Source organism: Oncorhynchus mykiss, chromosome 18 (assembly GCF_057628025.1).
Source record: "Oncorhynchus mykiss isolate SJ-2025 chromosome 18, ASM5762802v1, whole genome shotgun sequence".
Classification (NCBI taxonomy): domain Eukaryota; kingdom Metazoa; phylum Chordata; class Actinopteri; order Salmoniformes; family Salmonidae; genus Oncorhynchus; species Oncorhynchus mykiss.
This window is the reverse complement of record NC_143039.1, coordinates 57,413,669-57,430,641: the sequence shown is the minus strand read 5'-3', so window position 1 is coordinate 57,430,641 and position 16,973 is coordinate 57,413,669. Positions and strand designations below refer to the sequence as shown.

The 16,973-nt window shown below is 44.7% G+C and overlaps 1 protein-coding gene across 1 annotated transcript in view; it reads right to left on the bottom strand.

Moving 5' to 3' along the window:
• LOC110496841 (retinoic acid receptor alpha-A) overlaps positions 1-16,973 on the bottom strand; it is a 131,948-nt gene that overhangs the window by 108,971 nt on the left and 6,004 nt on the right. The window contains exon 2 of the mRNA XM_036953008.2: positions 3,410-3,558. Within this exon, the coding sequence (XP_036808903.1) occupies positions 3,410-3,558 (149 nt within the window). The remainder of the gene's footprint in view (positions 1-3,409; positions 3,559-16,973) is intronic.

The window sequence follows — 16,973 nt, the reverse complement described above, 5'->3', positions numbered from 1 at the left end:
ATCATGAAGTGGAACGACATTTATTGGATATTTCAAACTTTTTTAACAAATCAAAAACTGAAAAATTGGGCGTGCAAAATTATTCAGCCCCTTTACTTTCAGTGCAGCAAACTCTCTCCAGAAGTTCAGTGAGTGATCCAATGTTGACCTAAATGACTAATGATGATAAATACAATCCACCTGTGTGTAATCAAGTCTCCGTATAAATGCACCTGCACTGTGATAGTCTCAGAGGTCCGTTAAAAGCGCAGAGAGCATCATGAAGAACAAGGAACACACCAGGCAGGTCCGAGATACTGTTGTGAAGAAGTTTAAACCCGGATTTGGATACAAAAAGATTTCCCAAGCTTTAAACATCCCAAGAAGCACTGTGCAAGCGATAATATTGAAATGGAAGGAGTATCAGACCACTGCAAATCTACCAAGACCTGGCCGTCCCTCTAAACTTTCAGCTCATATAAGGAGAAGACTGATCAGAGATGCAGCCAAGAGGCCCATGATCACTCTGGATGAACTGCAGAGATCTACAGCTGAGGTGGGAGACTCTGTCCATAGGACAACAATCAGTCGTATATTGCACAAATCTGGCCTTTATGGAAGAGTGGCAAGAAGAAAGCCATTTCTTAAAGATATCCATAAAAAGTGTCGTTTAAAGTTTGCCACAAGCCACCTGGGAGACACACCAAACATGTGGAAGAAGGTGCTCTGGTCAGATGAAACCAAAATTGAACTTTTTGGCAACAATGCAAAACGTTATGTTTGGCGTAAAAGCAACACAGCTCATCACCCTGAACACACCATCCCCACTGTCAAACATGGTGGTGGCAGCATCATGGTTTGGGCCTGCTTTTCTTCAGCAGGGACAGGGAAGATGGTTAAAATTGATGGGAAGATGGATGGAGCCAAATACAGGACCATTCTGGAAGAAAACCTGATGGAATCTGCTAAAGACCTGAGACTGGGACGAAGATTTGTCTTCCAACAAGACAATGATCCAAAACATAAAGCAAAATCTACAATGGAATGGTTCAAAAATAAACATATCCAGGTGTTAGAATGGCCAAGTCAAAGTCCAGACCTGAATCCAATCGAGAATCTGTGGAAAGAACTGAAAACTGCTGTTCACAAATGCTCTCCATCCAACCTCACTGAGCTCGAGCTGTTTTGCAAGGAGGAATGGGAAAAAATGTCAGTCTCTCGATGTGCAAAACTGATAGAGACATACCCCAAGCGACTTACAGCTGTAATCACAGCAAAAGGTGGCGCTACAAAGTATTAACTTAAGGGGGCTGAATAATTTTGCACGCCCAATTTTTCAGTTTTTGATTTGTTAAAAAAGTTTGAAATATCCAATAAATGTTGTTCCACTTCATGCTTGTGTCCCACTTGTTGTTGATTCTTCACAAAAAAATACAGTTTTATATCTTTATGTTTGAAGCCTGAAATGTGGCAAAAGGTCGCAAAGTTCAAGGGGGCCGAATACTTTCGCAAGGCACTGTATATACTGTATTCTATTCTACTCTGCTGTATCTTAGTCTATGCAGCTTCGACATTGCTCATCCAAATATTTATATATTCTTAATTCCATTAATTTACTTTAGATTTGTGTGTATCGTGTGTATTCTTGTGAAATTGTTAGATATTACTGCACTGTTGGAGCTAGAAACATAGCATTTCGCTACACCCGCAATAACATCTGCTAAACATGTGTATGTGACCAATAACATTTTATTGGATTTGATTTGAGAGAACGAGCACGCTCAATTGACTCTGTCCAATGGAGGGGCTCGGCCCTCACACCCCATGACAACAATGCCCTCGCCATGGAGAGGAATACAACACAGAAAAAGCATAATCCCTGGTCTAATCCCTTCCGAGGAAAGATGTCACAGAAATCAAAGCTATTCTAGCATGAATTCTGCTATTTTTACATCCTGCTACCAGCCACTCAGCGGAGAGAGACAGAAATGAAGGAATACCATCTGCAGTCCAGTCAGGGTGCAGTAGTAGAAGGAATGTGTTTGGCCTAATTAAATAGTTATGTTTGGTGTGTGTGCGTGCAGGCGCAAGTGTTTGAGTGTGTTTTCTATTGAAGTGTGTGTGATCGTATGCATTTGTTAGTGTTTTCTATTGACTTCCCCATATTTCTGTAGCTAGGTTCTAATTAAGCAATAAGACCCGAGGATGTGTGGTATATGGCCAATATACCATGGCTAAGGGCTGTTCTTACGCACCACGCAAATTGTAGTGCCCGGATACAGCCCTTAGCCATGGTATATTTTGATCCATATACCACAAACCCCTGAGGTGCCTTATTGCTGTTATAAACTGGTTATCAAAGTAATTAGAGCAGTAAAAATACATGTTTTGTCATCCCCGTGGTATATGGTCTGTTATAAACGGTGGTTTGAGCCCTGCATTCTGATTGGCTGAAAGCAATGGTATATCAGACCGTATATCAGCAATAAGCAACAATAGCAATAAGGCTCCTCGTGGGTTTGTGATATATTGCCAATATAGCACGGCTAAGGGCTGTGTCCAGGCACTCCGCGTTGCATCGTGCATGCGAACTGCCCTTAGCTGTGGTATATTCGCCATATACCACACCCCCTCGGACCTTATTGCTTAACTATACCTCCATGGTACTGTATATACTTGCAGTATGTCTGACTCTAGGTGGTATTCGCAGGTCACAGGGCTGTAGGTACGGGGTCACACTGGGGCTTATAGTGTCTTATTCACCCCCTCCTCCCCCCAGGCCTAAACTCCAAAGGATTCCTGAGATTCCAGCATTCCAATTGCAGCAGGAGAGAGATAATGAAGATTACGCATCTTCATTATCTCTCTCCTGCAGCCTCACTGGACTGGAGTTTGAACCAACGGGTTGTATGTTCTGTACGTACAGTACACTGGTAAATCCAGTATGCACAGTCAGGTACAGCTGCATTGATAGACTGTGGACAAAATCAATCAGAGGTTTTTCCTCACGAGGTGACCTTCATTTCTGGTTAGGTCAAGTTGTGAGGAAAACATCTGGCTCGAGAGGTCTGCTGGTTTTGGTGTGAATGTTGATGGTTTTGGTGTGTATGTTGTTGGTTTTGTGTGAATGTTGCTGGTTTTGGTATGAATGTTGCTGGTTTTGGTGTGAATGTTGCTGGTTTTGGTGTGAATGTTGATGGTTTTGGTGTGTATGTTGATAGTGTTGGTGTGTATGTTGATAGTTTGGGTGTGTTTGTTGCTAGTTTTGGTGTGAATGTTGCTGGTTTTGGTGTGTACGTTGATGGTTTTGGTGTGTATGTAGATGGTTTTGGTGTGTATATTGCTGGTTTTTGTGTGTATGTTGCTGGTTTTGGTGTGAATGTTGCTGGTTTTGGTGTGTATGTTGCTGGTTTTGGTGTGTATGTCTTACCTTGCAGCCCTCGCAGGCGCTGACACCATAGTGGTACCCCGAGGACTTGTCCTGGCACACGAAGCAGGGCTTGTAGACGCGGGGCGGGGGCAGGGGGGACGGGGGACTTGGGACCAGCTCCTCAGAACTGGTGCTCTGGGTCTCGATGGCTACAGAGACACAACAGAAGAAGATAATGAAGAAGATGTAGTAGTTCTTTATTCCCAATTGGAAGAAAAATTGCGTAATGAAGAAGATGATTCAGGTTTTAGTATGGGACAGGATACGTGGTAATGATAGGGCATTCAAAACTCATTTCCTGAGTGAGTGAACTAAAGGTACTGAATTAACTGAAATCAGGGAAGACAGTTGCAAATCTTTGGCATACAATTACTATGTCCACATACTCATCCAACAGTGGGTCTGAGTGGCCACTTTATTTCTATTTTGATGTTATTGGAACGGAAACATAACATTGTGATATTTAATGACTTGATATAGAACCTCCAGAATCCTGGAATGAGTTCTCAGAACTACATATTTGGCCTTACTGATACAGCGGTCATTCAGAGTGGGTGGGTTTCTTGCCAGTGGGTTTCTTTCTAATAGGTTTTGAAAAGTCCACCTGTGGCTTGACTGAGTTTAAACACAAAGGTTAAAAGGTTGATACATTTTTTTATATTAGAGTGGAAATAGGCTGTGATGACATCATGTTATAGCCTACCAGCAACCAATTTATCCAGCGCCTTGCTCCCATATAGCTCTGGAGTAGGGTTGCAAAACATTCAATAAATTCCCTGGTTTTCCAGAAATCCTGGGTGGAGGAATTCGGATTTCCTGCTTATTCCTCCCCGTTTCCGGGAATCCTCCAACTGGGATTTAGAGAAATCAGAAAACGTATTGAAAATTCCCAGAATTCTGCAACCCTACTCAGGAATATATGTGGCTTGTCCAGGGCCTGCCCATCTATAGATCTATCTACATGGAGCAGAGCAGATCAGAGTACTGTTGGTTGGTTGGTTGATTAGATTACATTATTCCATACTTCATCAGCTCAAGCTCAATTATACATCTATTAGAGAGAAACCCCGTGATCTGTTCCTGACCCTTGACCCCATGCAGAATTCCCCTGAGGTTCAACTTACTATGTTCAAAAAGGTGTCCTGGGTCAATTTGACACATTACAGTAGATTGGTCAAAAATTGGTCAAATTGACTCATTGTGTGTGTATGTGTGTGTGTGTTTCTGTGTGTTTGTTTAACTGTTACAGAATATTGCCAATCTCTTTGTGGTGTTAAAGGACAGCGTGTGTAGAACTGCCATGATGGTGAATATTAGTGCTACTGCATGATTCACAGTGACCTTTGCTTCCCCTCTGGTGAATCAAACAGACTTGTTATTTGTCAATCAAATCCCAAAGCAAACAGAAACTAGTGCAACTAGCTAGTCAGTTGGAGTGAGTCACTTTGCTATCATCTGTATGCAGTTTGATGCTGATAGTAATCAATATCGTACTAGGCACACATCGCGGATGGATCTTTAGGATTTCAATAGTGCTTGTTCACTGACTGTATGTTAGTCCAAATAGTCATTAAATCACTTGAGCGTAAATCAATTAAAACAGTCAACTTGCATTAATGTTCTCTCTCTCAGGCCTCCTGAGTGGTGCAGTGGTCTAAGGCACTGCATCGGAGTGCTAGCTGTGCCACTAGAGATTCTGGGTTCGAATCCAGGCTCTGTTGCAGCCGGCTGCGACCGGGAGACCCATGGGGCGGCACACAATTGGCTCAGCGTCGTCCTGGTTACAGGAGGGTTTGGCTGGCAGGGATGTCCTTGTCCTATTGCGCACTAGTGACTCATGTGGCGGGCCAGGCGCAGTGCACGCTGACTCGGTCGCCAGGTGTACGGTGTTTCCTCCGATACATTGGTGCGGCTGGTTTCCGGGTTAAGTGGGCAGTGCGGTTTGGTTGGGTTGTGTTTTGGAGGACGCACGGCTTTCGACCTTCGCCTCTCCCGAGTTCATACAGGAGTTGCAGCGATGAGACAAGACTGTTGGATATCACAAGATTGTGGAGAAAAAGGGGTATGTGTGTGTGTGTGTGTGAACTAGCTCACTATAGCCTACAAAATGCAGTGTGTCGTCTGAAGCCGCAGACTACAGATTACACACACACATACACACACACTGTCACAGAGAGGGAGATACGATCCACCACTTTAATATGTAAGAGACAAGCCGTGCAGGGCCAGAGACAGTGGGGGGATCTGTATCATATGTTGTATCAGATGTAATATGTAAAGGTGTGTATGTGTGTGTGTGTGTGTGTGTGTGTGTGTGTGTGTGTGTGTGTGTGTGTGTGTGTGTGTGTGTGTGTGTGCGTGCGTGCATGTGTGTGTGTGTGGATGGCGACATCAAGGGACATGTATCACATGGAATATGACATGTAATATGTAAAACAAGCTGGCGTGTTCACATCAGGGAGCTGTGGCGTGTTCACATCAGTGAGCTGTGGTGTGTTCACATCAGGGAGCTGTGGTGTGTTCACATCAGGGAGCTGTGGTGTGTTCACATCAGGGAGTGTGGTGTGTTCACATCAGGGAGCTGTGGCGTGTTCACATCAGTGAGCTGTGGTGTGTTCACATCAGTGAGCTGTGGTGTGTTCACATCAGGGAGCTGTGGTGTGTTCACATCAGGGAGTGTGGTGTGTTCACATCAGGGAGCTGTGGCGTGTTCACATCAGTGAGCTGTGGTGTGTTCACATCAGGGAGTGTGGTGTGTTCACATCAGGGAGCTGTGGTGTGTTCACATCAGGGAGCTGTGGTGTGTTCACATCAGTGAGCTGTGGTGTGTTCACATCAGTGAGCTGTGGTGTGTTCACATCAGGGAGCTGTGGTGTGTTCACATCAGGGAGCTGTGGTGTGTTCACATCAGGGAGTGTGGTGTGTTCACATCAGTGAGCTGTGGCGTGTTCACATCAGTGAGCTGTGGTGTGTTCACATCAGGGAGTGTGGTGTGTTCACATCAGGGAGCTGTGGTGTGTTCACATCAGGGAGCTGTGGCGTGTTCACATCAGTGAGCTGTGGCGTGTTCACATCAGTGAGCTGTGGCGTGTTCACATCAGGGAGCTGTGGTGTGTTCACATCAGTGAGCTGTGGTGTGTTCACATCAGTGAGCTGTGGTGTGTTCACATCAGTGAGCTGTGGTGTGTTCACATCAGGGAGCTGTGGTGTGTTCACATCAGTGAGCTGTGGTGTGTTCACATCAGTGAGCTGTGGTGTGTTCACATCAGGGAGCTGTGGCGTGTTCACATCAGTGAGCTGTGGTGTGTTCACATCAGGGAGTGTGGTGTGTTCACATCAGGGAGCTGTGGTGTGTTCACATCAGGGAGCTGTGGCGTGTTCACATCAGTGAGCTGTGGCGTGTTCACATCAGTGAGCTGTGGCGTGTTCACATCAGGGAGCTGTGGTGTGTTCACATCAGTGAGCTGTGGTGTGTTCACATCAGTGAGCTGTGGTGTGTTCACATCAGTGAGCTGTGGTGTGTTCACATCAGGGAGCTGTGGTGTGTTCACATCAGTGAGCTGTGGTGTGTTCACATCAGTGAGCTGTGGTGTGTTCACATCAGGGAGCTGTGGTGTGTTCACATCAGGGAGCTGTGGTGTGTTCACATCAGTGAGCTGTGGTGTGTTCACATCAGGGAGCTGTGGCGTGTTCACATCAGGGAGCTGTGGTGTGTTCACATCAGTGAGCTGTGGTGTGTTCACATCAGGGAGCTGTGGCGTGTTCACATCAGGGAGCTGTGGTGTGTTCACATCAGTGAGCTGTGGTGTGTTCACATCAGGGAGCTGTGGTGTGTTCACATCAGGGAGCTGTGGTGTGTTCACATCAGGGAGCTGTGGCACAACGACCATGGTAGAAATGTCCTCTCAGCTGATACAGTACTGAACACTACAGATGCTACTAGATGTTGTGTAGAATACAACACATTGGAACTGATAGAATAGACCTTCAGAGTGTTTCCAATGCCTTGGATCATTACACATGGGAAAGAGGGAGAGCAGTAGACACACACACACACACACAAACAACACAATTCTGCCGGCGCGGCCCATTTGAAACTCATGGTTGGTTCTGGAAGTGTGGCTACCTGCAGACAGATGGGGCACATAAAGGCAGATGCATTTCCCCGCTTTGGTGGTGTGTGTGTGTGTGTGTGTGTGTGTGTGTGTGTGTGTGTGTGTGTGTGTGTGTGTGTGTGTGTGTGTGTGTGTGTGTGTGTGTGTGTGTGTGTGTAACTGTGTGTGTAACTGTGTGTCTAGAGCGATGTATAGGCCATATCGGGCGCTGGGGAGCCTTTGCTCCATTTTCTGGCGTTGGCTCTGCAGCAAACTGACTGACCGCATGTTAACATAGCTATACACCAGCACCATTACAGAGACTACAGACCAGCGACAGACCAGGCGAGCCAAGGGGTGGGAGCAGTGTGTGTCTGTGTGTGTGTGTTTGCATGTGATTGTGTGTGTGTGTATGAAAAAAACATCTCAAAGCTTATTCTGCTGAACTCTTAACCCCCTGCTGAACCAGCCAGCAGGGTCAGCCAGGAAAACACACCCAGCCTGGAGGAGGAGGAAGGGAGGGCGATCTCTGAATGAGGGGAAAGACTAATGGAAAACACAGAGGCTGAGTTAGGAAGGAGCCTTGTTATGGCTATGGCTTGCTGTGGGTGGTGGTGAAGAAGAAGATTTAATTAACCTTTATTTAACTAGGCAAGTCAGTTAAGAACAAATTCTTATTTACAATGACAGCCAGGGAACAGTGGGTTAACTGCCTTGTTCAGGGGCAGAACGACAGAGGGTTACTGGTTACTGGGCCAACGCTCTAACCACTAGGCTACCTGCCGCCCCAAGAAAAAGAAGAAGAAGTAGAAGAAGAAGTAGAAGAAGTAGAAGAAGTAGAAGTAGAAGAAATAAAAGTAGAAGAAGTAGAAGTAGAAGAAGTAGAAGAAGTAGAAGAAGTAGAAGTAGAAGAAGTAGAAGAAGTAGACGAAGTAAAAGAAGAAGTAGAAGAAGAAGTAGAAGAAGTAGAAGAAGTAGAAGTAGAAGAAATAAAAGTAGAAGAAGTAGAAGTAGAAGAAATAAAAGTAGAAGAAGTAGAAGAAGTAGAAGTAGAAGAAGTAGAAGAAGTAGACGAAGTAAAAGAAGAAGTAGAAGAAGAAGTAGAAGAAGTAGAAGAAGTAGAAGTAGAAGAAATAAAAGTAGAAGAAGTAGAAGTAGAAGAAATAAAAGTAGAAGAAGTAGAAGTAGAAGAAGTAGAAGTAGAAGAAGTAGAAGAAGTAGACGAAGTAAAAGAAGAAGTAGAAGAAGAAGTAGAAGAAGTAGAAGAAGTAGAAGTAGAAGAAATAAAAGTAGAAGAAGTAGAAGTAGAAGAAATAAAAGTAGAAGAAGTAGAAGAAGTAGAAGAAGTAGACGAAGTAAAAGAAGAAGAAGTAGAAGAAGTAGAAGAAGTAGAAGTAGAAGAAATAAAAGTAGAAGAAGTAGAAGTAGAATAAGTAGAAGAAGTAGACAAAGTAAAATAAGTAGAAGTAGAAGAAGAAGTAGAAGTAGAAGAAGTAGAAGAAGAACGCTTTAGAAGTGAGGAGGGTCCTATAGGTCAGTTAAAAATAATTTGTGGGCCAATCAACCATGTCTATCCTCACTGTGTCCACCTGTCCCTACCCCCTGTTCACCACATTGTCCCCACACTGAGGGTCAGATAGCTAGATGACCAGTGACATGAAAAGAAAACAATCTGTGACGTCCACACACCTCACAGATGGCTAGGAGGGAGGTACCTAAGGCAAGATCTGTTCCCCACACACACACACACACACACACACACGCACGCACACACACACACACACGCACACGCACACGCACACACACACACACACAGTATAATGATATCACAATGACATGGAATCAGGACATGGACTGTTTATACCCTGTAATCATGAGACCACAGTTATGTCCAAATGACTGTTATACTGCAGCGATCCATTTACAACAACCCTACCTTCAACAAACGGAGAGAGAATAAACAGGTAGAAAGAGACAGCAGGTTACTATCGCTAGTAGACACTACAGCGCCGTATTGTACGCACAGTGCATCAACTGTCCTGCCAATACCACAGTCCAGCCTTTTAGCGCCCGTTCCCTTCACAACTCCACCTCTCCGCTGGCAGTTCAGCGAAGCTGGAAGTGTTTTTCTCCCCTTCTTCCTCTGGGTTACTGGCAGGAGCATGGAGCACATAGCACGCACACACACACACACACACACACACACACACACACACACGCACACGCACACGCACACGCACACACACACACACACACAGCTCACATACACACACACACACACACAGACAAACAGCGCACATACACACACACACAGACAAACAGCTCACATACACCAGGCGGGAGGAGAAAAAGAGTCAATAGGAAACGGTCAAAGTTCACCCAAAGTACTCCAAATTAGAAGCGGCTTTGTGGTGGGAGGGAGAGAGGGAACAGCACTGGCTGTAGGCTGTAGTACACATTTAATTCAATTCTTTAAACACTAACTGGAAGAGAAGATAGAAACAATAAAAAAAACAGTCATCTAACTGTATGTATTGTCTAGAGAAAGACGAGGAAAAAGTTCTACTTGTGCTGCTGGTCTGTTTTGATTAGGAGAGAGACCGAGGGAAACGGCCGGCAGACTGAGGTCATGGGGTGCTGAGAGGTGGGGGGGTGGTGCTGAAAACTCACAGGGAAACAGTCTGTCTAGTCAGTCTTCAAGATGACACATATCAAGTGCGAAAGTGTGTTTTGATTAGGAGAGAGACCGAGGGAAACGGCCGGCAGACTGAGGTCATGGGGTGCTGAGAGGTGGGGGGGTGGTGCTGAAAACTCACAGGGAAACAGTCTGTCTAGTCAGTCTTCAAGATGACACATATCAAGTGCGAAAGTGTCTCCCAGTAGGGGGAATCAATCAAACTGCAGCTAGAAGAGCCACTGAAACAGATTTGTTAAAGGGACACAGCTTCTAAAGGGGATTATCCAGAGGTGTCAGGGTGTGGAACTGGACCGTGGTTTGAACCACTGAACGGCACTTTGAGTTTGGTTCAGAGGTTCATGGTTCATACCAGTTATGTGACTGCAGCTATCCTCCAAGCCGCCCTCCCTGCCTTGACCTCTGGGCGACCCCCTGTGATCTGTTGAGGTCAAAGGTCAAATGGAGACAGAGGGTGAATAAAAAGCCAGAGCTCTCACTGCTAAGCTCTAAACCAGGGACCGAGCAATGCAACAGGTGTGAGACACTTCAAAGCTTAAAGTACAACAAGAAAAAAAAGAAAGGAGGGGGAAAGAGAGAGAGGGAGAGAGAGGGATAGAGGAAAAGAGAGAGAGAGGGATAGAGGAAAAGAGAGAGAGAGGGAGAGAGAGGGATAGAGGAAAAGAGAGAGAGAGGGAGAGAGAGGGATAGAGGAAAAGAGAGAGAGAGGGAGAGAGAGAGATAGAGGAAAAGAGAGAGAGAGGGAGAGAGAGGGAGAGAGAGGGATAGAGGAAAAGAGAGAGAGGGAGAGAGAGGGATAGAGGAAAAGAGAGAGAGGGAGAGAGAGGGATAGAGGAAAAGAGAGAGAGAGGGAGAGAGGGATAGAGGAAAAGAGAGAGAGAGGGAGAGAGAGGGATAGAGGAAAAGAGAGAGAGAGGGAGAGAGAGGGAGAGAGAGGGATAGAGGAAAAGAGAGAGAGAGAGAGGGAGAGAGAGGGATAGAGGAAGAGAGAGAGAGAGGGGAAGAGAAGGTTTCAAATAGAGAGAGAGGAGTAAATGTGACAAGTTTATTTTTAATCTTTAGAAATTCTTTCCCTAAGAGCCTGACGAAGTTGTTATGATTCTCCACTCCCCGGCAAGCACTTTAAGAGGTCATTTGGTCCGGACGTCAGCTCTTAGCAGTAAAGGAGACCTGCATTAGACCTGCATTAAACATCTCTGAGCTATTGACAACCCAGCAAACCGGGAACATTCCCAGAACATTAGTTAAGATTCCCATTAAGTTCTAGTTAGGGTTTTATCTAACATTAGGATGAGAACATCTCAAAAACATTCAAATACATATATATTTTTTATTAAATATTATTATTCTCTTAACATTCACTAAAATGCTCCCTCCAAAAATCTAAAGTGTCTCTCTGAAAGTAACCCAGAACACTTTACACTTTCCAAATAAGTCAGTTCTTATGATGTTCATAGAAAATTAGTTTTAGGTTTAACATAATATTCCATTGACTTTCAGACAATATACATTTTTACCTAGTCTTTGAGGTCCTCAGAACATTTCAAGAACATTTAGAAAATGTTATATTCAAGTTTTACCTAATATTACCACATTCTCAACATGCACATTTCTAGTTCCTTAAAGCATTAGAAAGCAGATTGGAATACATCACCATTATGTTTCTCTCCAGATTTAATGGCAATTCGCATTTGTGGATTTTGTCCATTACAAGGTGATATAGACATACATGGGCTTTAAAAAAGAAGCATGATGGAATTCCTGATTAACCATGCTGCCATGGCTATTTACTGAAAAAATATGTGACCCATTTCAGGAAGCTAGGTGTATGTCACATGTTACTACATCACAGGAGAGGCATTTGAACAACTTATTTTTTAATCAAAAGGCATTTTTTGAAAGAAATGCCTTCTGGAACATGTGAACTTACTGGTGCCTTAATAAAAAACTTGTATTCCAATTTGTTACATTTCAAACCTAGTTGGTTTAGCCATGGGAAAAAGTCAGGAACCTTCCTGCTAGCCATGATTGGCTGAGATAAATGATGGGCTGGACATGCCGGGAGATGAGTTTGGATTGGTCTGCCATGTGGCATGCTTCTGTCTATAACGTTAGCTGCTCAGTATGTGTTGACAGTCCTTTCTACCGCGGCATTTTTTAAATATATAACGTTAGCCATTGAGAACTACAAACGTTTTGCTACTTTTCTCAACAACATTGAATTTAGTAGGCGCTATCGACAAATCAGTTGCAAAAAGTTCTGATGGGCTACTTTCTGCACACGCCACAGTCAGTGTGAACCGGAGTGACTTGACACAACACTGGCCAAATAAGTTAAATGTTTCCAGTCTGCTGTAAAGTGTTCATACATGTATACGGGCAAGAGTCGAGCTACATTTTTAAACACTATAAGTTTCTAATTTAAAGCGTACTGTTTGCTAGCTAGTGAACTTTAGCTTGCTGGCTCACTAGCTAACATTACGTGTATGATCTGTGTGGTAATATTATTCTAATCAGAAATCCATTTGCATTAAGTACTGAAGTGTATCTCCTCCTCATGGACTGCAACAGATTTGCTAGTTCTTGCTGTGAGATGCTACCCCACTCTTCCACCAAGGCACCTGCAAGTTCCCGGACATTTCTGGGAGGGAATGGCCCTAGCCCTCACCCTGGCCCTAGCCCTCCCAGATGTGCTCAATGGGATTGAGATCCGGGATCTTCACTGGCCATGGCAGAACACTGACATTCCTGTCTTGCAGGAAATCACGCACATAATGAGCAGTATGGCTGGTGGCATTGTCATGCTGGAGGGTCATGTCAGGATGAGCCTGCAGGAAGGGTACCACATGAGGGAGGAGGGTGTCTTCCCTGTAACGCACAGCGTTGAGATTGCCTGCAATGACAACAGGCTCAGTCCGATGATGCTGTGACACACCGCCCCAGACAGACCCTCCACCTCCAAATCGATCCCACTCCAGAGTACAGGCCTCGGTGTAACGCTCATTCCTTTGACGATAAACACGAATCCGATCATCACCCCTGGTGAGACAAAACCGTGACTCGTCAGTGAAGAGCACTTTTTGCCAGTCCTGTCTGGTCCAGCGACGGTGGGTTTGTGCCCATAGGCGACGTTGTTGCCAGTGGTGTCTGGTGAAGACCGCCTTACAACAGGCCTACAAGCCCTCAGTCCAGCCTCTCTCAGCCTATTGAGGACAGTCTGAGCACTGATGGAGGAATTGTGCATTCCTGATGTAACTCGGGCAGTTGTTGTTGCCATCCTGTACCTGTCCCGCAGGTGTGATGTTCGGATGTACCGATCCTATGCAGGTGTTGTTACACGTGGTATGCCACTGCGAGGACGATCAGCTGTCCATCCTGTCTCCCTGTAGAGCTGTCTTAGGCGTCTCACAGTACGGACATGGCAATTTATGCCCTGGCCACATCTGCAGTGCTCATGCCTCCTTGCAGCATGCCGAAGGCACGTTCACGCAGATGAGCAGGGACCCTTGGCATCTTTCTTTTGGTGTTTTTCAGAGTCAGTAGAAAGGCCTTTTTAGTGTCCTAAGTTTTCATAACTGTGGCCTTAATTGCCAACCGTCTGTAAGCTGTTAGTGTCTTAACGACCGTTCCTCAGGTACATGTTCATAAATTGTTTATGGTTCATTGAAGCATGGGAAACAGTGTTTAAACCCTTTACAACGAAGATCTGTGAAGTTATTTGGATTTTTACGAATTATCTTAGAAAGACAGAGTCCTGAAAAAGGCCTGTTTCTTTTTTTGATGAGATAATTTCATGAACATGTGCACATATCTAGACAATAGTGGCCCATCCACGTCGCTAGATTTTGCTGGGGGGTGGTTATAGCATTTCTTTCACATGGCCCATCAATTTAGACCAGTGTGTCTGGATAAGCGTCATCTGAAAATTATAAAATATTTATAAAATATTTTTATCTAGACACGTTCTGTTTTTGATATTCCTACTATGCAAGTAACCACCTCACTGTACCATTTACACCTTCTGTATCCTGCGCATTTGACAAATAAACTTTTATTTGATATAGTGTGTGTTTACGACAGACGGTAATGTGAAGAACAACATGACCTGCACCAAAGTCAGATTAGGATATAGGCCAAGGAATAGATCAAGTATATTTTTACCTGGAGTTTTCCCTTATTTACCACTTTTAGTCTTGAAATATTTGGTTGTTTGCTATTTTCTAGCCCTCAGTCTACCTTTATCCAATGTAAAAAAAAACATTTCAAATGTTGCTACATAGGACTGAATCCAGGTGGTGGGCTTTCTTGTTGGAGCAAAGGATAAAAGGCCTGGCTTAGGAACTGATGAATTTACGACCACTCAACACCAGTTGAATAAGGCCTGTGTCAGTAAACGTTGTCAAAAATGTGTAATAAAATGTTTGCCAGCAGCACAGTTGCAGTCACCAACACTCTGGATAACATAACAGCCTTACCAGCTCTGCTAGGGCGAGTAAAATGGTCAGAGTGAGCTGTTCTCTCATTTGTGTCTGGAAGTAGCTAGCCAGCTAGCCAACGTTAGCCAGTTAGTTTGGGTGCTTGACTGCTGTTGTTAGGTCAGAACGCTCGGATCAACCCTACTTCTCTGCGAAATAGTCCAGTGTGCACTCTGAATGCTCAGAGAGTGAAACGCTCTGAATTTACAAACGGACTATCTGACAACGATCTGAATTTATGAATGCCCGAGCACACTCTGGCACTCCAGATTAAATTTACGCAGTATAAACCAGCCTTTAGTCTTGAAATCTTTGGTTGTTTAGTACATGGCCTCCTCACATGTGAATCCTTAAAGAGATGGGTGGGGTTAAAATGGGTGTGAATGAAAAGCTCTCTTGTAGGTCCCAAATATTTCAAAGGCCATTTTCTCAAAAGTGAGGTTACAAGTTGATCAACTTTCAAAGCAGAATTACTTTCCCATTGTTACTCAACAGCAGTGTATGATTTACCATTTTGTAGCTCTGAGTCTCTACTTTGATCCAATGTAAGAAAAAACACAACTTCAAATTTTGTTGAATAAAACCAAATTGAGCCGGTCGGTCACAAATGTCAAAATTAATTAATTGCTAATTGTTTCATTTTTAGCAGCCATATAAAAGTGAGTCACCATCCATCATGTCAGAGTGAAATAAAATAAAAGCAGCCTCCCAGCCTTCTCTCAGCCTCCCAGCCTTCTCTCAGCATCCTCTCAGCCTCCCAGTCTTCTCTCAGCCTCCCAGCCTTCTCTCAGCATCCTCTTAGCCTCCCAGTCTTCTCTCAGCCTCCCAGTCTTCTCTCAGCCTCCCAGCCTTCTCTCAGCCTCCCAGCCTTCTCCCAGCCTCCTCTCAGCCTCCCAGCCTTCTCTCAGCCTCCCAGCCTTCTCTCAGCCTCCTCTCAGCCTTCTCTCAGCCCTCTTCAAGAATAATGGGAGTTTCTTCCTCGGGAGAGTTAGTGAACTGCATCCAAGATGTCCGACCATTTTTCAAAGTAATCTACGATTCATGGACCGTCTACGCCGTATATCTGGGTTCCATAATGTTTACATGGCCCAGCTTCACATGCACTACACTGAGTGCACACAGGGAGCAGCACGAGCAGCGACAATGTCATCATGTCATCATGGCAGAGATTGGATGAATATAAAATGCCAATATCCCATTTAAAAAAAACGTCCTCAGCGACAATTATATGAATAATTAGATGGATGTTTTGTGCACAAAGGTGACGACTAAAGTGACTTATTAGAAATGTTCAAATTTGACTTCTCTAAGGGGATGTCTATGGAAATTGTCTTTCTGGGCCGGATGTCAGTTAAACTGCAGTACCGTAGGATCAGTCGAAACCGTGCTTCCAAACCGGAACCCTGGCCCCTTGGGTGGCATAGCATGGCCCCAGATCTGTTTGTGCTGTGTAGCCAATTCCTATGGTCATTGTCAGTGCCAAACATTGAGAATGGCCTGACAGATCTGGAACCAGCAGGCAGTGGTGTGGTGTTCCAGCACTGCAGCATCTGTCCCTGTCGCTGGCGTGCTGAATGTGGTGCTGAGTGTGGTCCCTCCTGTCTCAAATCGGGGGTCCAGTAAAACTCCCTACTCATCTCCATTCAACACAACCCAGCATCCAACAGCTTCCCTTTCGTTTCATAGTTGCTGCCCTCCATTTTATCCCCCCATCCCTCCATCCCCGTCCAACAGCGTTTCACATGCCCGTTGAATCAGCTTGGTGTGAACGCTGTACCATGGTCTTTCATGTCCCTATCTGAATCACATTAAGAGAAAAACAGGGACAGGGCCTAATGAATACATATGACAGGCTGTAGTTGTATATTATATCACAATGTTATGTGAAGCATGGTCTGACTGTCTGCTCACTGTTTACAACAAAGGGAGAACATGGCATTGGACAGATGTGTATATGTTGTTGTTCAGCTACACGGATGAAACTGCAGAGAAAACATGAGACTGTTGATACATGTGTATGGAAGCACACACGTGTACACACACACAATATACGCACTTAAGTAGGCAGGCAGGCACACACACAAACACGTGAGTGCGCACACACATACACACACAAACACGCAAACACACCCACAAACACAAAGACACACACACACACACAATCTTTAGGAACTATTATGCCTGCCCGAGTCATATACAGTCCATGCAATACAAATCAGCAATTCATTGTATAACCTACTTCACTAGAAGAATAAGAGGACAGTAGGATGGGAGAACAACTAACCTCCGTAGCGATATCT